The 26,361-nt window shown below is 47.8% G+C and overlaps 1 protein-coding gene and 2 non-coding genes across 12 annotated transcripts in view; all 3 read left to right on the top strand.

Moving 5' to 3' along the window:
- Positions 1-520: 520 nt before the first annotated feature.
- UBAP2 (ubiquitin associated protein 2) overlaps positions 521-26,361 on the top strand; it is a 65,281-nt gene continuing 39,440 nt past the window's right edge. For 7 of the 10 annotated variants that reach the window (XM_073589815.1, XM_073589820.1, XM_073589813.1 and 4 more), the window contains exons 1-13: positions 521-683; positions 2,457-2,534; positions 3,815-3,925; positions 4,089-4,242; positions 4,331-4,408; positions 10,490-10,547; positions 10,632-10,735; positions 11,027-11,079; positions 17,798-17,865; positions 17,993-18,179; positions 19,302-19,503; positions 22,568-22,842; positions 24,154-24,323. In XM_073589815.1, the coding sequence (XP_073445916.1) occupies positions 591-683; positions 2,457-2,534; positions 3,815-3,925; positions 4,089-4,242; positions 4,331-4,408; positions 10,490-10,547; positions 10,632-10,735; positions 11,027-11,079; positions 17,798-17,865; positions 17,993-18,179; positions 19,302-19,503; positions 22,568-22,842; positions 24,154-24,323 (1,631 nt within the window). In that variant the 5' untranslated portion in view covers positions 521-590. The remainder of the gene's footprint in view (positions 684-2,456; positions 2,535-3,814; positions 3,926-4,088; positions 4,243-4,330; positions 4,409-10,489; positions 10,548-10,631; positions 10,736-11,026; positions 11,080-17,797; positions 17,866-17,992; positions 18,180-19,301; positions 19,504-22,567; positions 22,843-24,153; positions 24,324-26,361) is intronic. The other 3 variants (XM_073589818.1, XM_073589812.1, XM_073589814.1) reach the window with 2 other exon arrangements.
- LOC141101030 (small nucleolar RNA SNORD121A) lies at positions 19,858-19,940 on the top strand. Its single transcript, XR_012234859.1, has one exon. It is a non-coding gene; the product is annotated as a small nucleolar RNA SNORD121A (small nucleolar RNA).
- Positions 23,028-23,110, top strand: LOC141101031 (small nucleolar RNA SNORD121A). The gene has a single exon (XR_012234860.1). It is a non-coding gene; the product is annotated as a small nucleolar RNA SNORD121A (small nucleolar RNA).

The raw sequence follows: 26,361 nt of genomic DNA, 5'->3' as shown, positions 1-26,361 counted from the left end.
TTGTATCGTACACATGGATCCAGAATAAATTGTATTAACTATCGTTCATAGACTTTACACCAATGTCAGCTGAACCCGCCGATATCGAAAGGTTCGCACGACGCCTGTCTAATGTCTATGGGGAAGCCGGCTGACTGTTGGTTAGGAGAGATGTCGATCGTGTGTGTCCGATTTCGGACTGTCAAGCGCGTCGTTCTTCCGGAGAACAGTTTTCTCTTAGAGAACAAAAAAAAAAAGCCCTCTTGACTTATTGAGCGCTCCTGTGTATGGGAGAGTCAGCTGAGAGGTCTGATGTGTATGGCTCGCTTTAGAGTATTTTCACAAGGAACATTTTGATGTGGATTTTCTTGGTTTAAAAAGCAGTATGTAGGAAAGCTCGGGCTGAAAGCGCTGGAGACCGAGTGGTCCGACCGGGTCTTCCAATCTGAGCAAGATTCGTCTTTGAAAGCGGCCTTCGAGGAGTGGATCTTTGTAGGATTGCTTTGGGGTTGCTTTTTTTGTAACTGATTTGTAGGATAATGTCTCATCGTATTTTTTTTTTTCTTGCAGATTTTCTATTTTGTACATACATTGTTTTGTATATACTGTATATGATGACTTCGGTGGGAAATGAACGTACCCGGGGCACTCGGGAAAAAACACAGATAACAACTCCACAGACACAACCACAGAAACAGGTACAGGTAAGTGTCCGCTGTCATACACCTTCATGTCTGGTTTTTGTTTTTTCATTCGCTTATGCTCTTTAATCTTTAAAGTCAAACTCAATATTATACGTTTTTCAGACCATTATTTAAAAAAAATAAATAAATAAAAAGTTATGGCTAAAAAACACCTAAGAGGTTTTTTTTTTTCTACTAATTTCATATTTTAATTTGGCGAAAGGTAGGGCAAAAGTATAAATAAATTAATAAAAACTCTCACCTCAGTCTATGCAACACTGGCCATGATCCCTGTCAGTCTCAATGTTTTCTTTTTTGGAGGTTCCACTACATCTAATCAACAGCCAATCATTGGCTTCCGTGGTGACATTTCGGTAAAGTTGGAAGTGACAGTCTGTAAAAAAAAAAAAAAATTGTAGTGGACAACCCCTTTAATACCTTATCGAGTCCAGGTGTATGGAGCGGGCTCAGGAGCCCGCTGTGTTATACAGCCAGTGCCTGCCTCTAACAGCAGCACCAGAGCTGACTTTGTTCACTGCTGATTAACTACTTAGATGCCGCTGATCATACATAATTGTTGATTTTCTTTTTTTTTTATTTGCTTCCTCTATATATTGCAATGATGAAAGAGTTGCCGTATATACTGTGGTTCAAGAGTCCAATGATTGCAGGATCATGTTTCCTGGGGTGGGGGGAATATATATATATACTGGACAATGTATGCTATTAAAATCCCTAAAATAATGGTGGAATTTTTTTTTTTTTTTTTTTTTTTTTTTATAACTGTTAGGCTAGTTTCACACTAGCGTTTTTTGCGCTGAGTGCGCAGTCCAAGCACATACAAAAAACGCATCATGCTCTTTGCATGCGTTTGCTTATTTTATGCGCATGCGTTTTAACCAGTTTGACTCTAAAAATACATGCGATTTTAAACGCTGACATGCGCATGTCCATGCGCACGCCAGCGTTCCCATAGACTGTAATGTGATTTTCTTTGCACATTCCGTGCGCATTTTTCGCATGCGTTTTTTGACACAGGTTGGGCGCACAAAAAATGCAACGGTGCGTCCAGTGCGCATAGGCGCACACTGCAAAGAACGCATACAAACGCTAGACAATGTGCACCCATGTAAAACATAGGGGCGCATGTATGCGCACGCAGCGCAGCACAAAAAAACGCTCGTGTGAAACCAGCCTCAGCTTGGGATTTCTTGCTGCATTTCAGGACATTATATGGTAAAGTAAACGATGTACGGTAATTCAAAACTAGACGTTCCACAAAAGAGATAATAATCCCTCTTTTGGGTTATGTAGATGGAAAAGTAAGAAAGTTATGGGCATTGCAGGAAGAACAGGAAATTAGTGGAAAAATGTGTAATGGCTGCATTAAAAATGAATTAAGAAGGAGCCCAAGATTGGAAACCTCCTTATTGTCTTTTAGTCTTCTGGTCTCATTCCACATTACGTTGTGCTAGAGGCCACTTTAGAGCAATTTCATTAATAATCAAGAACGGATAATGGAATATTTCTGCTTAATTCCTGATAATGTGCCTTTCACATATGTGCCGTCCCGGCATGGTGCAGCAGCAGTGTGACGGTGTGTTTGCCGCATGTATACCGTTTTCTATCTTTAGCCCCTTTACTGAAGCTCTATAACATGCTGACTTCTTGCTCTGTCCCATTCCTGCTGACGGCTGAGATATTTCCAGCCTGCTGTGGCGTCAGCCATGCTTGTAGAGAGGCTGCTAATCTTCCTTCGCCTTCGGGGTAACTTTGCACGTTTTGTGTTTGCAGGCAACAGCTGAGCAGATCCGCCTCGCACAGATGATATACGACAAAAACGATGCAGACTTTGAGGATAAGGTGAAACAAGTACGTTGAAGCTTTCTTCACTTGTAGACCCATTTTTGGAAGAGAAAGTTTGTGCAGCTTTTCCTGCCATCTGAACAGACCTACTCGGATGGCAGGTGGTGATTTGCATGTGTCAGGCTGCATGGCTGGTCGGTGAACAGCTGCCAGGGCTTTATGTAGGGGGCCGTGTAAGCTGTCCTCTCTCCCCACAGCTATAAATTGGTCACGTCAGTCTGAAACCATGTGCTCTGAAGCAACGTCGGCCTCCACATGCTCTAGTACACCGCTCATAAGGTGTCATTCAGACGACCGTGTTGTATGTTGTTTTTCACGGATAGTACACGTGTATATTATCTATGATCCTATTCAAACACGTGTTTTTTCACGGACACTGTCCAAGACATGTCCGATTTTCTCCGGAATCACAGATGAAAAGTGACCATACAAGTTTATGGGTCCGTGAGAAACACGTTCAGTGGCATCGGTGTATGGTTCGGGTTATGCCCATATTTAAAAGGCGTAGGCAGGATTTTTTTTTTTCTTTAATCTTGGCGTAAAAGCTAACAAGCAGGTAATTGTTCATTGACCGCTCCTGCTGACAATTCAGTGGCTCTGCCGACTGGACGTGACTGCAGACATCGTGGTGATTGACAGCTGGTTTCCCGCAGTTAGGCAGCAGGGCTTCAGCTGCCAATCATCATGTCATCCGCACTGACGCTGCATCAACGGAGCAGGAAGGAAACCCCTGAATTGCCGTCCGGAGCGGCCTGTGACCGCTCTGTGCTGGCAGAGATCGTCGCCGGGCACAACAGGCATGTAGGTAGTAACTAACTACCTACCTTCCTGTCAGTTTTTACGCCCATAGTAAAAATTGTATAAATGTCTTGAAAAAACCCTTTAACATTGCAAAGAATAAGAGAAGCTTTGCAATTTACTACTTTACCCGTCCATGAAAAAAAACAAAACACGCTGATGTTTAAAAATGGACACTGATGACGCACACTGATTATTCACTGGTAGCCATGCCTGTAAGGATCCACATCGGTATATTTTGGGGCGCTGTAACCACATTTCGGGAATCTATCACAACTACAGCAAGTAGCCCAATAAGTGACACATTGCCGGAGTCGGGTTCTCAGCCCTTACATCATGCTGCTCTCAGATTAAATCGCAAAAGCATACCGACCTTTGGTTAGATCTCGGGCATGACTTTTCAGAGGAATTTTACAATGAGTTAGGCACAAAAGATGTCACATTAAATAATAGATTTAGTCTTTGCTAAGATTTGTTTTTTCTTGCAGCTAATGGAAGTGACAGGAAAAAACCAGGATGAGTGTATAGTGGCACTTCATGACTGCAATGGAGACGTGAACAGAGCCATTAATATACTCTTGGAAGGAAACTCTGACACGGTGAGACTGACGCCTTTTATAGTGGCTTGCTGTACTGTGGATTGTGGCATCGATTGTGTACGGCAGTGAATAAAACAAGTCTACGTACGGTGCTAGAACTGTCCTGTGCGGTTGGTTGTCCTGAGAGTGATTGATTTGACTTGTCTTGTTTTTGTCTCTGTAGACTTCCTGGGAGACAGTCGGCGGCAAAAAGAAAAGCATTGGAAAAGAGAGCTCTGAAAACAAAGAGAATCGGGAAAAGAGGGGAGACAGAGAAGCAAGTCGTGGCCGTGGCACCTCCAACAGACGTGGCCGAGGAGGAAGCCGTGGTAGAGAGTGTAAGCTGCCTGCTATGGTCGTTCTGTACGGTACGGTGGAATTGTAGATGATGTCTACTGAGGATATTTTTTTTTTTTTTCAATGCAGTTAGAGTAGAAGAAAATGGAGTAGACAGCGGCCCTGGGGACAGACCTGCTGACCGTGGAAGACGGGGACGTGGAAGAGGTACTGTAGTTTTTGTTTGCTGCTCTTAGCATCCATATTACAGCACCAAGACCCAGCCTTGAGTCTTGTGACCCGAACTAACAGTATGATGTTGTTTGCTCTGGTCGATAGACTGGTAGGCTATGATTTACATCCGTACCATGGATGCAATGTGTAGCTGCATTATGGCCCTCTTACTGAGGCACAAGATGGTGCAATCTGTGATCCTACATGTGCACTGATGTCACTGGAAATCCAATTGACTCTTTTGTTCCAGAATAATAATTTGAACCCTAGGGCAGAATCTGCTAACGTAGAGAATCGTCTTGATCACACATCACCAGTGTAGGCCGAAGGGGATTCTGGTGCCGTCATCTTTAAATGCAAATACTCAGCTCCATCCAGCCAAAATTAAAAATATAGAATTGTCACTTATTGTATTGACACTACTACAGCTTATTTGCTATGTAGTCCCCTCTAGTTATTCTTGCATTTGATCTGCCAACAGCTTCTTTGTTTTCTCCTTCGTCTCATTGGGGGACACAGAGACTGTGGGTGTGTGCTTCTGCCGTCTGGAGGCCGACACTAAGTGTACAAAAAAAGAGTTAGCTCCTCCTCCGCCGCATACACCCTCGCCCCTAGGCCGGGCGTAACTCAGTTTTTGCTTAGTGTCTGATGGAGGCACACGCAGTCTGGAGCTCCAGACTAGATTTTTTTTTTTTTTTTCCCTTTTTTTCTATGAAGATAAGACAGGGGCGACGGATCCTATAGAGAGGATCCGATCTCCCCAAATCATCAACGGGCGACCACGTGTGAGTAACCCTCCACGTGTCCTCTCCCGCACCGAGGGACACATCTGGGACTTTTTGCCAGACAACTATTTTTTAAAAGAGGGGCAACGCGTCCTGATAAGAGGATTCGGTTTCCCCATAACTTCATCAGGCGAGCACGTGTGAGCAGAACCAGGGGTCAGCCTCCACGTTGTTCCTCTCCTACAATAACAATGTATGGAGGCCCCTTCCACCCCTTGGTAGTGAGTCCAGGGGCTGAATTGGAGGCGCAGGTGAGCCGATCTAGTTTGTGGACGTGGCGAGTACAGGGGGAAGAAACCGGTACCAGAAGTCCCCCCCCCCCCCCTGCCGGGGATGGAGCCCACGGCGGATGGCCCTGCTCACCTTTAATATTTGGGGGATCCGCTCCTGGAGCGCACCGCAAGTTTGCCCCGGTGAGTAACGGTAGCCAGAGTGGCGTTGCACCCGGACGCCGCACACCGCGTGTACCGGAGTGCGGCCGGAAGCCCGCCGGCGGCCGCGGCCCCGCTGCAGGAGGAGGTCCGTGAGTATCGCGCGAGGCCGCGCGCCGACTTCCGGTGGTAGCCGGAAGTCCCGCCCACTGACGTCGGGGAGACGCGCTGTATAGGAGCAGGAGGCCTGGAGGTCAAGGGGTGGAAAACGGCGGGCGCACAGGTCCCGGAGAGGAGACTTCCGCCCTACCACCTCGCGTCCACGCATCCGGAGCTTCCCGGGGTACTTCAAACAGGAGTGGGACCCTCCCGGTGGGTGAGTGTAACTCCGTTTGGAGAACCGCACTGGTTGTCAGGGAAGGGGTTACCCTCCTCCTCCTTCTACCCTGCCTTCAGCCTGTGCAAGTATGTCTGCCAAAGGGAAAGCTCACTCTTTCCTTTACGCGGTTTGCGTGTCCTGTGGGGTCAGGCTGCCAAAGGCACAGGCGGGTAAATATTGTGAAGCCTGCGAGTCGGAGCGCGCCCAGGAGCCCCCCACTGTTTCTGAACCCAGGGGTCAGGACCCCCCGGAATGGGCGGTGTCCTTATCGCATTCTATGCTGTCCCTTACAAGGGCAATTGAATCCCTTCAAGGCCCGGGCAGGAACAAGGATGGTGGTCTGCCAGCGGAAGAGAGCTCGTCCTCGTCTCAGGACCCTCCAACCATTAGAGGTCGCTCCAGTACCAGGGAAGCTCATATCAAAAGGGCTCGTTCCCCGTCGGCCGGGCCCTCCGGGGCTTCGGCGGCGGGTATTAGGGCATCCCGTTCCCCGTCGCTGAGCTCAGGGAGCGATCAGGATGAAGGAGAGGAGGAGGAGGCCTGGAATCTAGAAAGCCTGGGGTTCCAGGACTCGGTGGACAGTCTCATTGAGGCAGTCAACCAGACATTAGAGATCGAGGACGATGTGCCCACAGCCTCAGGTCACAAGGTCTCTTTCAAGAAATCCAGGCGACCACATAGAAGGTTTGCCACGCATCCGGAGTTTGAGGAGCTAGTCCAGAAACATAGAGAACACCCGGATAAGCGTTTTGCAATGCAAAAAGGGCTGAGGCTGTGGAAAGCGGATTCTATCTCTAAAAAATCCTTAACCTCATTGCCTTTTCAGGGCAATCGGCTGTTCGGTGAGAAGCTGGATAGGCTTATCTCAGAAGCCACAGGGGGGAGAAGTAGTTTCCTCCCGCAGCAGAGAAGTTGCCCGGCATTCAGGCAAACGCAGAGGCGTTTTCGACCCTTTCGTAGCCCCTGGGGGGGGACTTCGGCCAGGGCATACTCCTCCGCAAACGATGGCCAGAGTAGGGAAAAGCAAGCCTCTTACAGGGCCAATCCGCTGGGTAGAGGCCGAGGCCGTTTGCCCAGAGCGAGGGGGGCCAGGTCCCAAAAACCTCCAGCTAAATGACTGGAGGCGCTCCGTACCTACGGACGACAGAGTGGGCGGACGCCTACTAGGGTTCAGCCACGTTTGGGTCGCAGTGACACGCGACACTTGGGTGGCAGAACTAATATCGTCCGGGTACAAGATAGAGTTTGTCGGACGGCCACCACAGCGATTCTTCCGTTCCCGACTTTCCAAGACAGATTTGCAGGCGGAGAGTTTGTTACAGGCTATAATGACGCTACAGCGCAAAGGGGTCATCGCCCCAGTGCCGCAGGGCGAAGAGTCGCAGGGGTTTTACTCCAATCTGTTTTCGGTCCCCAAAAAAGACGGGACTGTGAGGCCAGTACTGGATCTAAAGATCCTGAACAGATTCATCAGGGTCAGGCGATTCCGGATGGAGTCCCTCCGCTCGGTCATTGCAGCCATGGATCCAGGGGAATTCCTGGCCTCGATCGATGTGCAGGATGCATATCTGCATATTCCGATATTTCCCCCACACCAGAGGTTCCTGCGATTTGCGATCGGAGGACGTCATTTCCAATTTGTGGCTCTGCCCTTCGGCTTAGCCACTGCCCCCAGAGTCTTTACAAAGATAATGGCGGTGGTTATGGCCATCCTGCATGCACGGGGCATAACGGTGTTACCTTACCTGGACGACCTTTTGGTAAAGGGGCCGTCGTTTCAGGAGTGCCAGGACAATGTCAGTATCACTCTGGATACCCTGGCCCGTCTGGGCTGGTTGATCAATCGGAGCAAGTCGTCCTTGGTTCCAGCCCAAAGAATAGTGTTCCTAGGCATGATTTTCGACACCTCCCGGGGGCTGGTGATCCTCCCTCAGGACAAGGCGCAAAAAATCAAGCAAGGGGTACGGAACCTTCTACAGCCGGGCACCAGATCCATCCGGTACGGCATGAGTGTGTTGGGCAGAATGGTGGCGGCGATGGAAGCAATCCCGTTTGCCCAGTTCCATCTCCGTCCGCTTCAGCATGCGCTCTTGACAGCATGGGACCGGAGGCTGCTGTCTCTGTCATCGGTGCAAGTTGTCTCCGCTGGTACGAGGTTCACTCCGGTGGTGGACTCGCGACTCGTCTCTGGTCCAGGGGAAACCCTTTCCCCCGGAACAATGGTTGGTGGTGACGACCGATGCAAGCCTGCAAGGTTGGGGAGCAGTTTTCCAGAGTCACATAGCCCAGGGGCGGTGGTCCGTTCAGGAGATAGTTCTCCCGATCAACATTCTGGAGATACGGGCAATACGATTGGCCCTGCAACATTTCCAGTGTTTCCTGAGACACCGGCCGGTGCGCATCCAGTCGGACAATGCTACAGCAGTAGCATATGTCAACCATCAAGGGGGCACGCGCAGCCAGGCAGCCATGCGCGAGGTCGGACTGGTACTGCGTTGGGCAGAGAAGAACCGCGTGGTAATTTCAGCGGTGCACATTCCAGGAGTCGAAAACTGGGCGGCAGATTTTCTCAGCCGACAGGGGGTCGCGGCAGGGGAATGGTCCCTGCACCCCGAGATCTTTCAGCAGATCTGCCAACGGTGGGGGACACCAGACGTGGACCTTATGGCATCCAGAGAGAATGCCAAAGTACAAAGGTTTGTCGCTCGATCCCTCGATCCGCAGGCAATCTCAGCAGATGCTCTGGTGCTCCCGTGGAGCCAGTTTCGTCTCCCGTACTTGTTCCCCCCGCTGCCGCTGCTTCCAAGAGTTATCAGGAAAATAAGGAGAGAGAAGGTTCCAGCAATTCTGCTGGCCCCGGACTGGCCCCGGCGGGCCTGGTATGCAGATCTGGTCCAACTAGTGGTGGACGTACCCTGGCGTCTTCCAGATCGGCCGGACTTACTGTCCCAGGGGCCGATCTGCCATCCGAACTTAGGGGCCCTGTGTTTGACGGCGTGGCCATTGAATCTTGGCTGTTAACACAGGCAGGATTCAGGCGCGATGTGGCGGCCACGATGGTGAGTGCCCGAAAGCCTTCCTCGGCGAGAGTATATCATCGAACTTGGGAAGTTTTTTTCCGTTGGTGTAGGGATCGTGAAGTGGCTCCTCTGGTTTTTTCGATCCCCAACGTACTGGCTTTTCTACAGGCAGGGCTGGACGCAGGGTTGGCTCCGAGTTCGCTCAGAACGCAAATCTCGGCCCTGTCGGTGCTTTTCCAACGAAAAGTCGCTTCCGTCTGGCAGGTTAGGACGTTTATGCAAGGGGTCGCACATTTAGTACCCCCCTATAAGGCGCCGACGGAATCATGGGACCTGAACTTGGTGCTCAGGGCCCTTCAGGAGGCTCCTTTCGAACCATTGCAGGAGGTCTCCTTGCCTTACCTGTCCAGAAAGGTCGTTTTTCTAGTAGCTATAACGTCTATTAGGCGGGTTTCGGAATTGGCGGCCTTATCTTGTAAACCGCCGTTCCTGACCTTTTATAAAGATAAGGTAGTTTTAAGGCCAGCTCCTCCCTTCTTGCCGAAGGTTGTGTCTGCATTTCATATCAACGAAGACATTGTCTTACCCTCGTTTTGCCCGGCACCGGTGCACAGGGTAGAGAAGGCTTTGCACACCCTGGATCTGGTAAGAGCTCTTAGAAGGTATGTGACAAGGACAGCGCCATTCCGCCAGACAGACTCTCTATTCGTGGTTCCAGAGGGGCGGCGGAAGGGGCTCGCTGCGTCCAGAGCGACTTTGGCCAGATGGGTTCGCCTGACGGTCCAAGAAGCTTATCAAATCAGTGGCACGCCGGTTCCGGCAGGGATCAAGGCTCACTCGGCACGGGCAGTGGGTGCCTCATGGGCACTGCGACACCAGGCTTCAGCGGAGCAGGTATGCAAAGCAGCTACCTGGTCCAGTGTGCATACGTTTGTCAAACATTATAACGTACATACCCAGGCATCCTCGGATGCAAGCCTGGGAAGAAAGATTCTCCAGGCAGCAGTTGCGCACCTCTAATCAGGGGCGCAAATTAGCATGGATTGGGTGAGCTAAGATCCCGCCCAGAGGACTGCTTTAGAACGTCCCACAGTCTCTGTGTCCCCCAATGAGACGAAGGAGAAACATGGATTTTTGTGAGTACTCACCGTAAAATCCTTTTCTCCGAGACGCTCATTGGGGGACACAGCACCCACCCTATCAGCCAGTTGGCATTTACTTATTTTGAGTTATACAAATCCTTGTACAAGGTTTAGGGTGGCCCCCTTTTTCAGACATATAGTTTCTTGCCTGAGTTTAAGGCGCGTTCTCCTACTGCTTATGCACTAAACTGAGTTACGCCCGGCCTAGGGGCGAGGGTGTATGCGGCGGAGGAGGAGCTAACTCTTTTTTTGTACACTTAGTGTCGGCCTCCAGACGGCAGAAGCACACACCCACAGTCTCTGTGTCCCCCAATGAGCGTCTCGGAGAAAAGGATTTTACGGTGAGTACTCACAAAAATCCATGTTTTTTCCCCCCAGGATTTGGAGGCCGTGGACGAGGTAGAGGGGCAGGAAGGTTTTCAGCACAGGGCATGGGGTAGGTAATGGACACACAATGTGATGTGAATGGCTGCAATTGTTGTAGTTACTTTGCTGAGAGCAATATTATTCTTCATTGCAGGACGTTCAACCCTGCAGACTACACCGAGCCCAGCACTAATGATGGCTTCGGTGTAAAAGCAGAGGTGTGGGAGACGGGTCAGAGCGACGGAGATGATGGGACTGGTAAGCTTTGTTTAATATTAGGGGTTTTCTATGGTTAATATCTTGTTGCCATCAATTAATTTTGACACTTCAGCTTTTATATTAGTAGAGATATTTTGTACGTTCTTTTTATATGTGAGATTAGCAGGAGGCAACTGATCTTTTTGTCTTGTTTTCTCAATTTTAGATTTGAAAATTGTCTTTGTAATGTCCTTTGTTTTTTTTTTTTCTCTTGTTTGAAAGTGGTAAAATGGTATTAGTCCCTATGTGTTCATGCGTTACTTAGGACTTTTATTTACTGCTTTTTACAAGGAGCATGGAGAAATTCAATTGAAGAGTGGACAGCGGAAGACTGGAACGAAGATGTGAGTGCTGCTGGCATTGCTATGGTTTGAGGGGCTCTGATAGTATTTTATTTGTAAGCCTTAAAGGGAAGGTGCCGCAATTTTATATAATTTGCAAAAAAATAGTAAGTTACAAAACATGTTGTTTCAGCAAATGTTGTACTAACCAGGATTTATGGTTTGTTTGTAATAATGTTTTCATGTAGCCACTGGGCGCTGACATCTTGATTTGCAGATCTGTGGAGGACTCATACAGTCTGCAAACATGGCCGTCCCTGCACATAGGAAACTGCGGTCGGCTTCCGACCGCACATTGCAGCCTCAGTAGCAGAGAACTGGGCACGCCCCTGTGGGCTGCACCATTCACTGCTGTAGGTGTGGCTGGGCGCCATTTTACTGTAGCCCAGTGCTATCTGCTGAGCTCCACTTACCCGCCTCTATCACAGGACCACTTGTGGCATAACAGGTCCTGTGTTGTGAGGAGAGGCTGAAGAAAAGGAGAAGGTGGTCAGCAGAGGAGAGAAGCGCTCACTGGAGCCGGAGGATGGAGAGTGGTGAGTGCGGGTGACTTTCATCTATGCTCCTCTGTCCTGCTTACTCCAGGCTCAGCCCTGTGCTTCCTGCTCCAGCGTCCTCCTGCTCTGTCTCCGCCTCCTCACTCACAGCCCCAGTGATCTCCGGTAATCTGACACCTTTGCTTTTATGGCTGTCTGAGGAGGACAGTGACTTATACAGCCCATAGTCTTGTGTATAATTGGGGGGGGGGGGGGGCTGGAAGTTTCACCAGTGTGGGCATATCTGTAATACTGTCTGCTGAGTCGTGTATCTAATCCTCTCCTGTGTGATACTGCCTGCTGAGCCGTGTATCTAATCCTATCCTGTGTGATACTGCCTGCTGAGCCGTGCATCTAATCCTCTTCTGTGTGATACTGCCTGCTGAGCCGTGTATCTAATCCTATCCTGTGTGATGCTGCCTGCTGAGCCGTGTATCTAATCCTATCCTGTGTGATACTGCCTGCTGAGCCGTGTATCTAATCCTATCATGTGTGCTACTGACTGCTGAGCCGTGTATCTAATCCTATCCTGTGTGATACTGCCTGCTGAGCCGTGCATCTAATGCTCTTCTGTGTGATACTGCCTGCTGAGCCGTGCATCTAATCCTCTTCTGTGTGATACTGCCTGCTGAGCCGTGCATCTAATCCTCTTCTGTGTGATACTGCCTGCTGAGCCGTGCATCTAATCCTCTTCTGTGTGATGCTGCCTGCTGAGCCGTGCATCTAATCCTCTTCTGTGTGATGCTGACTGCTGAGCCGTGTATCTAATCCTATCTCGTGTGATACTGCTCTCCTGAAATACTCTGTGCTGCTGTCACTCTGCTCCCAGAATCCTTGCTGCCTGCCATCCTCGGTGACCGAAGACCCCATTCCTCTCCTCAGATCCCGTCCTGGCGATGTGTGAAACCGAGGGGACAGGGGCCTGATGTATGGTGGAAGGAGCAGGGCGACAGCAGCACAGAGTATTTCAGGAGAGCAGTGTGCTGGTCTGTGGGGGGCGCCCTGTTCGGTGCCAGGGATTGTACAAAGAGCGCTGTGTTTTATTCACATGGATGGACCGTCTGCTTGTCTGCTCCACAGAAATCCAGGAAACATGTCTGCTGATTGATGGCCTGTTCTGATCCAGACTTTACATGCAAAGACAGTCAGTAACTTTGCAAGCCCCATCAAAATGGCTGCTCACTGTGTCTATAGATGTCATAGGTTTTTGTGCCAGATTTCAGTAGCTGCTCCCCCTAGTGTTAACAAGTGGAAATGCCAAACTTTTTAAAATTATTTTTCATATTTTGCAAAATTAAAAACAAACGATAATATTTTTTAAGAAAATGTAAACATTAATTCTTTCCATTTTTTTCAATTGCTGAAAAAAATTTTTTTGGATGGCACCTTCCCTTTAAATCCCCTGCAGGTTGGAGTCTGAGCCACAAGACCAACCAAATAGTTCAGTAGCCTAAGAAGTGCAAGGGTGTGCCATGCAAAGGTGCACAGTGTTTGGGCTCAATAGACTATAGGTCTGTAGTCCAATCAAGCAGGAGCTTGAGAGCTTCTGGCTCCTGAGCTACACACTTCTGAGTAACCTTTTGAGCTATTGGTGGTCTCAGGAAATGTATTAAGGTTTTGCTTTCTTACAGAGGCATAGCTAGGGTTTCGGTTCAGGGGTGCGAAACTTCTGAGTGGGCCCCTAACTAGGTAACTGTGATTACAACTCGTTGACGCCCCCTAATAGTGGATGTAGGAGATGCTGCGCTGTTACTGAAAATAATCCCTATATAAAGACCAACATGGATATTACTGCAATATGGTCAGTGGTAAATACCAGTCCTACAAAACATATGTGATTACTGCACAGGTATAGTTGGTGTCTGACGTTCTTTCTGATGGAATCGGTCACTTTTCACGTCTTTTCCATCTGGCCCAGACCAACATGACAACTCCTCCAGCCACGACTCTGCTACAGAGAATACAACAACGACACGTTTCACTTCTCATATTCCAGCCCCATCACCATCTATCTCCAACCTGCACAAACCCCTCATCCTGCTGATACCCCAATGCTGAGCCGCTGCTGCCGTATGTGTCCCTATTACTGCACCTGATACCCCAATACTGAGCCGCTGCTGCCGTATGTGTCCCTATTACTGCACCTGATACCCCAATGCTGAGCCGCTGCTGCCGTATGTGTCCCTATTACTACACCTGATATCCCAATACTGAGCCTCTGCTGCCGTGTGTCCTTATTACTGCACCTGATACCCCCTATACACACACGGCTCTGCTCCACACCCCCTATACACACACGGCTCTGTTCCGTACACCTTGTACACACGCACCTCTGCTACGTACACGCTGTACACACGCGCCTCTGCTACGTGCACGCTGTACACACGCGCCTCTGCTACGTGCACGCTGTACACACGCGCCTCTGCTACGTGCACGCTGTACACACGCGCCTCTGCTACGTGCACGCTGTACACACGCGCCTCTGCTACGTGCACGCTGTACACACGCGCCTCTGCTACGTGCACGCTGTACACACGCGCCTCTGCTACGTGCACGCTGTACACACGCGCCTCTGCTACGTGCACGCTGTACACACGCGCCTCTGCTACGTGCACGCTGTACACACGCGCCTCTGCTACGTGCACGCTGTACACACGCGCCTCTGCTACGTGCACGCTGTACACACGCGGCCCTGCTCCCTACACCCCGTACACACGTGGCTCTGCTCCGTATACCCCGCACAAACACGGCTCTGCTCCACACACCCCGCACAAACACGGCTCTACTCCGTACACACACTTGGCTCCGCTCCGTACACAAACTGCTCCGCTCACCCCATACACACGCGGCTCCGCTCCTCTGTACACCTCATACATGCATATCTCTGCTCTGTACACCTCATACACACACAGCTCTGCTACATCCCTCCTGTGCTGTACTGTACAACGCACCTAAATCTGCTGCGGACCCGCAGGGCCAGAAACACTGCGGATCCGCAGCAGAATCCGCAATGTGTGCGCATGGCCTGAGGGTGAGTGCACACAGTGCGGATTCGGCTGTGGATTTTTCCGCGCGGATTTGCAAGTAAAACAACAGGTAAAATGGCCTGCGGTTTGCCCCTGCGTTTTGACACCTGTACAATGGAACAGGTGTCAAACCGCTGCGGAATCCGCAGAAAGAATTTCCTGGCTGCGAATTTAAAACCGCAGCAAATCTGCAGCATGTGTGCACTGTGGTTTTTAAAAGCCATTGATTTGCATTGTACTGTACCTTGCTTGCGGATCTACAGCGGATCCGCAGCAAAATCCGCACCGTGTACACACACCCTAACAATATATCCAAGACCGATAGGAGGAGGAGAACTAAGCGAGGATGATGGAAAAAAGGAAGTTAGAAAAGAACACTTTAGCGCAGGGCTGTGGAGTCGGTAAGCCAAACCTGCGACTCCGACTCCTCAATTTCCCTTACACCGACTCCGACTCCACGACTCCGACTCCCACACATATTGCTTATATTTAAGTGAAAAATTTATTGTAGTACAATGTGAACCTCAGACATTTTAATCATTTTTATGATCCAATAATCAAGATATTTAGATAGAACAGAATATATATTGGTGTACTACCCGGTTTTCATTCTTTTTGGTACAGATACGATATGGATAGACAGATATGGATAAATGGATGGATAGAGCAGATTTCTAATCTGCTTTTGCTATTGAGTAACATTATCTATGAGCTCAAAAACCTTTCAGGTGATGCAGTTTTTTAAAAAGATGATCAACTTTTGCAGCTGAAAAACGTATCCTCAAAAAACACAGGAAAAACGCTGTGTGTGAATGTAGCCTTAGATCAGGAATATAACAGCCATTTATAGGACATTTCATAACTTTCCCAAACTCCTATGAAAAAATATTCAGCACATCCTGCATTGAATTACTGTACCCAATTTATGATATATTTTAGGAGTCGGAGTCGGTCCATTTTATACCAACTCCAACTCCGACTCCGACTCCACCAAAATGAGCACCGACTCCACGACTCCGACTCCACAGCCCTGCTTTAGCGTATTCTACACCCAGAGGCGGCACCCCCAAAGCACACGGGAGGCCGTTAAAGATTTAGTAAGCGTGTGCACCCCACAGGGAAACTTGACTAAATGAAATGGAAAAACTAGTTTCCCTGAAAGGGAGGTAGAAACCTGCACACCTAGCGCACTGAGGAGCAAACTAGACTCAAGCAGCAAAAACAGGGAAGAAGAGGAGGGGAAGAATAGGGGGGTTTCCCTATACAGATCGTAATCACGCCGTGAACAGAGGAACCGGAGCTTCGATGCTGCGTTCCATGAGCAGGCCTAGAAAACGTGAATAGTCACATCGACATAGCGCAGAAGTTGGATCTGGAAAACAGATATAGAAGTTTCCCAGAGGATACTGTAAGGATGTAAACAAACCTCCCTGCTAAAAGAAGGGGGAGGAAATTGAGTTTAGGCAACTGCGAAAGTGTTGAATAATCGCAGAGTCACGGAATCTGGAAGTGACCTGAGAACCTTTGTATACAATCTGGAACTATACTGGGCAATATGGGATATGCTCTGTCATAAACAACTGCGGATTAGAACCTTGTGATGAAACAAATCGGAGCGCTGTCTGGTGAGACATCCCATCTCCGTTGAAGACCTTTAAGAGGATTAGGAAGTCGTTATAACATAGTTTACTGTGGACGAATCCGCAAACATTGATCAAACCAAGACCAGATGCCTTCGCCAGTTTTTGACCAGGATAGTGATCTTGGAAGGAAGCGAGTCCTTGAATGTATGTATGCGGACGAGCAGCTGCGCGCCTATGCCCCTTTTTCGAGATAAAGCTGGCCTCAGAGGAAGAAGATGGCGCTGAGGAGGAAGGGGCGGCAAGCAAAGGAAAACAAAACACACTGGATCCCCACATGCCTGGGAAGTAAGGCGCGTTGTGGTTGGTTGAAGGCAGAGAACACAGGAAAGCCCACATGACTGATTGGATGAATTGCCGGGGATGTATCCAGGCTGCGAGAGCCGGGAAGTAAATTTAGAAACCCGGCCGCTGGGGAAAAGCAGAGCGGCGAGGACGCCATGGTACTGAACGCTGCGGCTGTAAAAGGCATACAAAGTAAAAAGCCCCTCACTATATATATAATTTATAAGAACCCTCCACCCCTTTACTTTCCTCAGAACCCATGGAGATGGATGCCTGTCCTGTAGGCCCTGGCATCCATCTTCGCAAAACTGTGGGGAAGATGGTTATCCAACATCCCGATGTTGTCTGTCGGGCGGTTGGTGGATACGGGTTCTGTCTTGCCACCCTGCAGATCTGGCTCTGGGAGGGTGGGTGGTGCATGGCAGGCGTAAGTGTTACCCTTGAGGAACTACTGACGCCGGCTGGCTCTGGTAGGCGATCGGGCAAGAGTGGGAGGCCAGGGCCGTCCTCTGGGTTACCGGCACTCTCTTGGTGTGTTAGGGTCCTGCCGACTACACAGGAGGGGGGTGTCAGTCCATGCCGTACCCGCTGTCTCTACGTGGGACTACAGAGAAACTGTTAACACGGTTTCCCTCCAGGAGATAGAAGAGGAAACCTTCTGAAAAAGAAATGGGAAAACATTACTGGAAAAAGACAAAAACTGAGTTAGATATGGGTCTAATGAGAGACTTGTGCCCACCTCCTACCAACACTAAGCTAAACGGATGGGTTTGGCTCCAGTCAGTGGGTGTACCCTGCTGGGGGAAGCTAACTTTTTTGCCTAATGTCAGCAGCATACACTCCATGGTTTCCCGTGTCCCCCATTGAAGCAATAGAGAAAATTCCATATTTCTGCCTGTTTGACCTCCAGTCTGTATAATGCAGAGTTCACAACTGCAGAACTCCCCCCAGCATTTCCTGATCCTTTAGTCTGTGCACATAGCTTGCCCTGATACTGAGTTGGTTTAATCTTTAGAAATATAGGAAAAAGTTACTGTTAAGATTTTAGGGGATTGTCAACAAGTTTACTGATGTTTCCAGTAATACACAGCAGAATTGTGAATGCAGCTCTGGATTAGAATAGTCAATAACTCTGGATCAGTTAAAGAAGAGCATCTTGTATTTACAAAGTAACTCTTTTCAGGTTAACATCTATTGAAGTTCTGTTTTGATCATTTTTGTCTTTTTCTTGCAGCTTTCTGAAACAAAAGTCTTCACTGCATCGTCTGTACCCACAGAAAACCACATTACACCCGGGCAAAGGTACGTGACATAGGAGCTGAGGGTTATCACCCTTCATTCACCGGTAGTGATTAGGATTGGACATGAATCTACACAATAACTTCTGTCGTTCTTATTTGTGGCGTTTTGACTTTACTTTTGTGTTCAGCATCGACCTGGTAGCCCTGCTCCAGAAACCGCAGCAAAACAGTGATCCCGGTTCTGCAGGGTTTGAGTCTACTCAGCAGCAGAATTTCGGGCAGGCGCTGGTGTTCACGAATTCCCAGCACAGCTCTCAGATCACGCCCGCAGGCAGCAGTGCCACTGCGATCAGCAGCTTCACTCCACCTAGTCTGGTACGTCACATCCTAATCCAGTTGTATGACAGCCGATATATGGGGGAATTCATACATCGTCCTCTTGTAAAATAGGGATTTTTGTGTACTCACCATAAAATCCTTTTCTCCGAGCCAATCATTGGGGGACACAGTCGGAGAGGTTGTTAGAGGGGGTATTGTTCAATCGATCCACCCTATGGGCAGGGGGATGGAGAGCTATGGGGCTGATTCAGGGCATCTGAAAGCGCTGGTCAAGTCTTCTCCGTGAGTTCCGTGCGCTTGCCCTCGTATCCGTGTGCGGTACCGGGACCGTAAAGGAACCATCGCCAGAAAAATCAGCCCCAGTCGTCGCAGGAAAGTGTATGGGGAGGTATACTCAGCGTACTCGCCTGTCACCCCCTTCGCTCCCATTGTCTGTGTCCCCCAATGAGGCGCAGGAGAAAAATCCCATCATTTCTGTTTGCTGTTTTTATGACTCTTTTCCCTCCAACTTGATCCTCTGCCTAGTTGGAACCAATTGGTAAAGGGTTTAAACGTTTGCAACTTTTTAAGAAGTTTTTTCCTTTTTTTTTTTTTAAATTGTGAAAGCTGCACCATAACACAGGAGGAGTAAACGTTGAAACATTATTAACCACTTGTCAGACTACTTTTACATTCAGTTCATTAATTGTAGCAAATGTATCCCACAGAAAAGTGACATCACACACTCATTGGATGATAGATATATATTAAAGGGTCTTTTTCAGGTTTAGAAAAATCTTTCTGCCTCAGTTTAGCTTGTTTAAAAAAACAAACAACTGCTGCTCTTAGTGTATATTATTGCCATCATGTCAACAACGCTGCAGCCAATCGGTGACATTGGTGCCTCTGCTTGAGTTGACAGTAAGAGCCGCTGAGTTCACTGACTGCAGACAATTATAGTCATCAGGAGCAGCAGCACAGACTTTTCACTGCACGTGAGGACACTGAGTAATGCTCAGTTCGTGTTATGTTTTATTCTTTTGTTTTTTGTTTAACTGTGTCAGGGGTGAACAGTTTTCTGAAATCCCCGTTAACCTTGGTGCTGACAGTTTGCACTCCTGTATGACTGTCTTTCTCCCCCCCCCCCCCCCCCTTCTTTCGCTATTCTCTTTTGTGTAGTCTTCTGTCCTCGGATCTGGGTTTGGTGAGATCGGGTCTACAAAACTGACAAATTCTGCAGGGGCCCAGATACTAGAACAGCTGAAGAACCCGGGTCTGGGGCAATTCGCAACCCCAAGCTCTCAACAGAGTGCCAGTACCACGGCCTCCTCTTCATGGGACATAAAACCCGTGCCGCAGCCATCGGTCCTTTCTCAGTTTGGTAAGAGCATCCTCACACCTCCACAATATCCCCTTGTTGCCTTGAAACTTCCCCTGTTACTGGTTGTGCATTCAGACCTCCAGGTATTATCACCACCTGTATACAAGTGGGCTCATGAAGACATCTGAAAGGCTCCTAACACACTAATTTGTGGCTTGTTGTAATTCTCTGTGGTAAGCCTTTTACGTTGAGTTCAATGCTTGGTATATTTCATCGTACCTGAAAATCTTTCTTCATTGACCCTTGCAATCTGCAGTATCACGCAGTCCGGTCCTACAAGTACTTGCCATCACGGCCATTGTATAAAGGGGGACAGCTTCTAATACCAAGTGGATAGTAAAGTATTGGTGGTCTAACCGGATCGCAATGATGTTAATCTTTCCAAGCACACGTCTGAACTGTGTCTGAGGAGAACAATGATTCTGAGTGATCTGGATACCACCTTATGGTCGCCGTGTCACAATTTATATGTAGCATTAACATATTTTGAAAATTTCTCCCCCCCCCATTTATTCAAAGCCTGTGAATGTGACTTTAGTGTTGGTGCAAACAAAATGTGGTTTATCGCAAACCCTTTGTGAAAGGAGAGAGGCCCCAAACAAACCTTTTTCCCCAAACCTCTAGACTAGAAAACCATAGCGAGGGTCAGAGATTGTTGCCCTCCTCTACAGAAGCTTATAGGGAGCCCGGCCTCCACCCTGTGTCCAGTACACTCATGGGTCAGCCATAGGAAGGTTCTTGCTGGAGGACCATTGTTACCGTCGTCTGGTCTATTCGACTTACTGCATTGGACAGGGGAGACCACCCATCAATCTAGCTGAGATGCAGTCAAAGGTAATATGGGGCTGAGTTACAGCCGGTGTTATGATTTAGCGCTGCATTCACCATCCTGTAGTCTTCAGAGCAGGCATCGCCCAGCATACCTTGCTTTTTCAGTGCTTGCTTTAGACATTTGTATTCGTCTTTTGTTAGGTAATGTATGAAAATAAATGTGCTCTGCATCACGGCTGCTTGCTTATTGGAGGGGCCATAAATGGCAAGCAAGATTGCTTACAGCTCTGGAGCATAATGCAGTGTGTCATTCTGGCACGGTGCAAAATAAGTAATGCAGTGGTGTTTTTCAATCTAAAGATTTGGTGGCATTGAGTCTAAAGCCCAGTAACTGGAATAGACCGGGGTATTAATACCCAGAAGCCGTGTGACTGCTGGTTACAGTCTGTTGTCATCATTCAACCTCATTATTTCCTATGGCTGATTTTTTTTTTCGCGTGTGACAAGTTTTCCTTTTACACTAGAAAAGAAGTTAGAAATATGTGTTACTCCAGGAAAAGGCCTAATGCTTCTCCTATAAACCAGGTCTTCGCGTACACAGCGGAGGAATTGTGCGATGGAACGGACTGACCGGCGGGTCCATGAAGCTGTCGCTCTTGGTTGGGAGACTTGCCGGCCAGTCTGTACATTGCAGTCCGATTTATTCTGTCGTCTGACTGCACCACAAGGACGTATTTCCTTTTGTCTTTGGATAGATTAGTTTGGCAACCACATCTGCTGGAAGTTTATTTCAAGCATGTATCGCACCTTCCGTAAGATTATATCACCTGTTCTCCCCCATTTGACTCATTACTGATTTTATGTAAGCTTATAACCTATTTAAAGGCTCATTCCCAACATTAGTTTATCACCTGTCCAGCATCTGACTGATCGGACCCTCCACGCTATTACTGGGAAATGGACCCCTTTGCTCCGTTCATTACCTATGAATATAACCATGCAGGGCACCTGTGTGACCAATGCTTCTTTCCGATGGAGAACTTCTGAGCCCTGTTCTTGGGTCAGACTCCCCCCACCAATCAGCCAGTTATCTGGTGGATAAGTGGTCACATACAATGCTAGGAATAACCCTTTAAAAATGTTGATCACATCCCCTACACAAAATAGCTACATTAATTTAGTACTGCTCTCCAATTTTTGCTGAGACACACAATCAGACTTGCACAATACTACCTCATCTCCCTTCTTTTGGCCGTCTGAACTGTATATAAAGGGACTCTGTCATCACAGAATGACTGCCCAAACCAATTACAGGAGCTCGGTGCACCGCGGCGGGGCCATGTAGTTCAGTGTACCTTTCCACCTACTAGTTTTCCTTCTGTCTCAGGAATCCGCTTCTTTGATTTGACAGCTTGGGCTTCATAGAGCCAGAGAAGGGCGGAGATGGATAGAAAACAAGTAGGGGGGAAGGTGCACATGTAAATGTAGCACCTGTACATGGTTTAAGTCAAATCATTCTGTGCCGACAGCCCCCTGTATTTATAGAATCCCCCTTAAAGTGAATCCCTCAGTAACACCCTCTGAACTGCATATTTGGGCATGCAGGTCTTTGCAATATAAATCCATCTACACCTTTTATATCTTCTTTCTGTTGCTGCATTCCTAAGAAATTAGTGTTTTCAGTTATATGCAAATGAGGCATAAAGTGCTGTGGGTGTGGAAGAACTGTTAACAAGCCTTTGTTTTACAAGGTTGTTTCCCTGCTCAGCATCAGTCTCGCCATCTGATGATTTCCTTGACAGACTTCACACAGACAGTTGCGCTATCAATAAAGCTAAAGACGCTGGTAATGTGTGGGGAAACGAGGACAGGAGGCCTGGAAGTGCTCTGTCACACCCAGAGCACTTGTCACCTCATTTTGCATAAAGCACTGATTTTTCGGGAATGCAGCAACAGATAAAAGGTTTAAAGGTGTGGATGGATCTTGCTTTTAAAGACCTGTGTTCCCATATGTATGGTTTGAAGTTGGGGGGATTGATCTTACTGACAGGTTCTGTAAAGGGAATCTAATACAAAATAAAGGGCCGCAGGAGGTGGAGCGTGACACGGGGATTCAGAGATAATCAAGTATCCCAGTGTCATGCTTCATTTGCTGAGGAGAAATTAAGGTTAATAATCGCCTGAAGAATACGAGAGATGTTGCTTTGTGGTTTGTTTGTTTTTTTTACATTTGTATAAAAAAATAAGTGTATATGAGCCTAGCCTTATTTTTTTTTTTCCTCTCTCAATTTAGACTTCAAATCGCAGCCAGAGCCCTCACCCGTGCTGAGTCAGCTCGCACAGCGGCAGCAGCATCAAATCCAGCCAGTCACAGCGCCACCTCCTGGCCTGGAGTCCTTCTCACAGGCGAAACTGCGGGAGACGTCTCCAGTGGACACCACCTCCAATGTCAGCAAAATGATTCAGCTCCCCAACCTGTCCCTGGACTCCCAGGCAATGTCTGTACAGCAGACACAGCAGCAGAAACACCTAAAACCCCAGAAACGGAGGACACCACCCACCTCAAAGGTCAGCATCCTGCACAGCACACGTTTTTATTCCGCAAGCTGCAGTTCATTGGTTAGTGCATGGTTTATAACTTTTTTTTTTCTTTCCATTTTTATACACTTTTCAGTTTAAAACAAAAAAAGAAACGTTTCTCCAATAAGATAAATCGGTTTACCCAAGTTCCGTTTTCTATGTTTCTATGGTCTTAGCAGAGCACAATGATGATCGTTTTTCCAAGCACACGACTGAATTCTGTTTGTGAAGAGCAACAAGTCTGAGTGATCTGTTAGACTCCATTCACTTATAGGATTATTCCATCGTATACAGTTTGTGGCCTTTGGATGATGCACAACTGCAGCCATATGTCCACGTATACCGTCCTGTACTCAGACCTGTCCCATCCTCTATTAGGCCACATTCACAACGTTCAGTATTGTACATCAGTATAGGGAACATGCGGAGGAAAAGTAGAACAGAAACCCGTCACCACTTCTGCATATTTCACCCACTCCTGATTTTAGCTTAAAAATACGGATGTAAAATACTGACCAAATACTGAGCATGTGAACGTGGCCTTACACTCAGATTTCTCACTCAGCGCTTACATATGACAAATAATGCATGACCCCCTACTCCCATCCAACATTTAGCAAATGGTTACACTACAAGGTGTTTAATTTCAGAAAAGTGGACTCCTAACTAACGAAAAAATAGCAGATACTTGGCCTCCTGGGTCAAACGTGACTTCACGTTGGCAGCATGAATCATCTCTGTAGCCAATCGCTGAGCTCATCGGCTCTTTCAGTCTACCTCGCAACAGCCGTCGAGCTCGATGATTGGCTACAACGGTGATTCGTGCTGTTCAAGTGATGTCACCGCTGCAGCCTAAGCACCGAGTAGCTGCGGGGAGCCATTGATGAACCCCGGCTGGGTGAGTAACCTACTGTGTTTGTTATTTAAGCTTTTGGGGTCCAGTCTTCTGAAAGTGCAAAACCCCTTTTAAATATAGACACTAATTTAGTTTTAATGCCATACAGACCACGTCTTCTGAAATCTCTATAATAAGTGCCAACGAGTTGATAACCCTGCGCAGCCATATTGCCATCCTAAATGCTTTTGCAACAGCTCTGGGGTCTTTGCTGTCCCCCTGTTCACGCATGCCAGCTTTACTCTATATCGTGGAAAGTATTGTCTGTTGGCAATGAGACAGAAATTTTTAGGAGGAGATCTCTCGTAAGGAAAAGATCTTGAGGACTGAATTCCTTGGCTGTGACTACACATACTTCTGACCCACTGCTGCCCTCGGGATTAATGCCTGTGATTTCCCCTCAGATCCCCTCATCTGCGGTCGAGATGCCAGGATCAGCCGACGTCACAGGATTAAATGTTCAGTTTGGGGCCCTGGAGTTCGGATCAGAGCCCTCTTTACCGGAGTTTGGCTCTAACACAAGTCCTGATATTGCAAGCCAGACACCAAACAACTTGTTTTCAAAAAGTACAAGGTGAGGAAAACGTCCACAGCTCCATCACATCTCAATATGCCATTTTCATCCATTGTTCAAATTGCCAAAAGTAAATGATAGCTGCTAATGACGTTTTGCTTGGCATTAATGCTAATATTCACGCTTCATTTTTTTTTTTCTTTACACAGTGAACTAGCACCCTTCTAATCCTAAGAATTAAGACCCCCCATCAGGTGGTCTTAGTGCAATCCCCCTTTATTTATAATGAAGCTTCACTGATCTGAGTTTTGGCAGCATAAAATTCTTTGAGTACTTACAGATATTACTCTGTGGATCAACATCAACGCCTCTTCAAAATCCAAATGTGTTACAAAATGGATTTAAATATGCAAATATTCACTTTAGAGCGGGCAAGGTTTAGGGCTCTAGCACTACCTCTAGGATATAGTCGTCCTAAAAGTCAGTGAATCTTAAACAAGCTATGCCACATGATTTGGGCTAAAAAGCCAACCCAGACACTCCATTTGTAGACAGGTGTTTTGCGGTGTTTGCCCCTCATCAGTGCAAAGCAGGAGGTCTGATTTGGCTAGGTGAGAGCTCTCTGACTTTCGGCCTTGGAGGGAATGTTTCTCCTTTTATCCTAAGTCATGTCGAAAGGCTTGTTAAAGGGTCAATATTAACTCTTGAGGATTGATACATCCAATAGATATTAGCGTTCCTGTCCTCATCCTCTTCAGTGAGGACATTTGCAGATTAAAATTCAGAGAGGAGCATTGCATGGCATATAAATCTTGCGCCAGCTTGGCTCTTTCCACAGGAAGAAACATTTTCCCATAGACCCCATGTCAGAGGCCTCTCATACAGCCAAATCAGACTTTCTGCTTTGTGCTGTTGAATCCAGTACCCCGGAACTCGTGTCTGCAAAAGAAGTGGTTTGTTTGACTTTTTAACCCTCGTCACATGGCAATGCTTGTTAAAGGGTCTATATTGAGTTTTAGGATTGCTACCTCCAATATGGATTTGTCATGAATTTTCCTGTGAATGTAAAATGGGAATTTCTGGTCAATTTCCAAAGACACACGCTTGATGGGACATTTATATTATGATGTGAGCTCTAATGGGGACAGTGATGACAGTGTCTGCAAATCGCCGTGGAATATGTTGGCGCCATATTGGAAAGCATAGTAAATATATTTTCACTGCTGTTTTTTTTTCTATATTTTTCTCCAGCTATATGTGAACGAGATCTGATGTCTTGCCCACTTATCTGCTACTGTATTATCCTGCAGATCTTCCTCCCACAATGTGGGTGTGGATATGACACATGTTACCATACCCTAATAAGACCCCCCAGGTCCTAGTATTGGCCCTAATTTCATCCTCTCTTTAAATTTTTTGACAAAAGAAGATTTTTATTTATATATATTTATTGTTAATATATTAGATTTTTTTAATGTATTTTGAATACGAATTGTGAAATGTTGCTTTCGCCATCGCTTCATCGGGGGACACAGGAACCATGGTGGCTGTCATCACCTCTCATCTCCCAGGGCCAGTCCTTCCTTCCGGTACACTGGCAAGTGGGGTTGACGGACGCCAGCCTTCTTGGCTGGGGTGCGGTGTTTCGCCATCTGACCGTCCAGGGTTGTTGGTCGGCGCAGGAGGCTGCTCTGCCGATCAACGTCCTAGAGATACAGGCAAATTTTCTGTCCCTACTTCATTGGAGCAAACTGCTCAAGGGTCGACCAATTCGGATCCAGACGGACAAGGCCGCAGCCGTGGCATACGTCAACCACCAGGGAGGAACTCTGAGTTCTTTGGCGTTGGCCGAAGTCTCCAAATCCTTCATTGGGCTGAGTTGTCAGTTCCAGCGATATCCGCGGTACACATTCCTGGCGTGGACAACGGGCCGCCGGCTTTCTCAGCCGCGAGGGCTTTGCGGCAGGGGAATGGTCCCTGCATCAGGAGGTCTTCCATCAAATTTGCCTTCGATGAGGGGTCCCCGGATGTGGACCTCATGGCGTCCCGTCTGAACAGGAAAATTCCACGGTTCGTTTCCAGGGCCCGCGATCCTCTC

Source organism: Dendrobates tinctorius, unplaced genomic scaffold (assembly GCF_039654945.1).
Source record: "Dendrobates tinctorius isolate UK_male_01 unplaced genomic scaffold, ASM3965494v1 ptg000113l, whole genome shotgun sequence".
Taxonomy (NCBI): Eukaryota; Metazoa; Chordata; class Amphibia; order Anura; family Dendrobatidae; genus Dendrobates; species Dendrobates tinctorius.
This window is presented reverse-complemented; position numbering and strand designations above follow the sequence as displayed.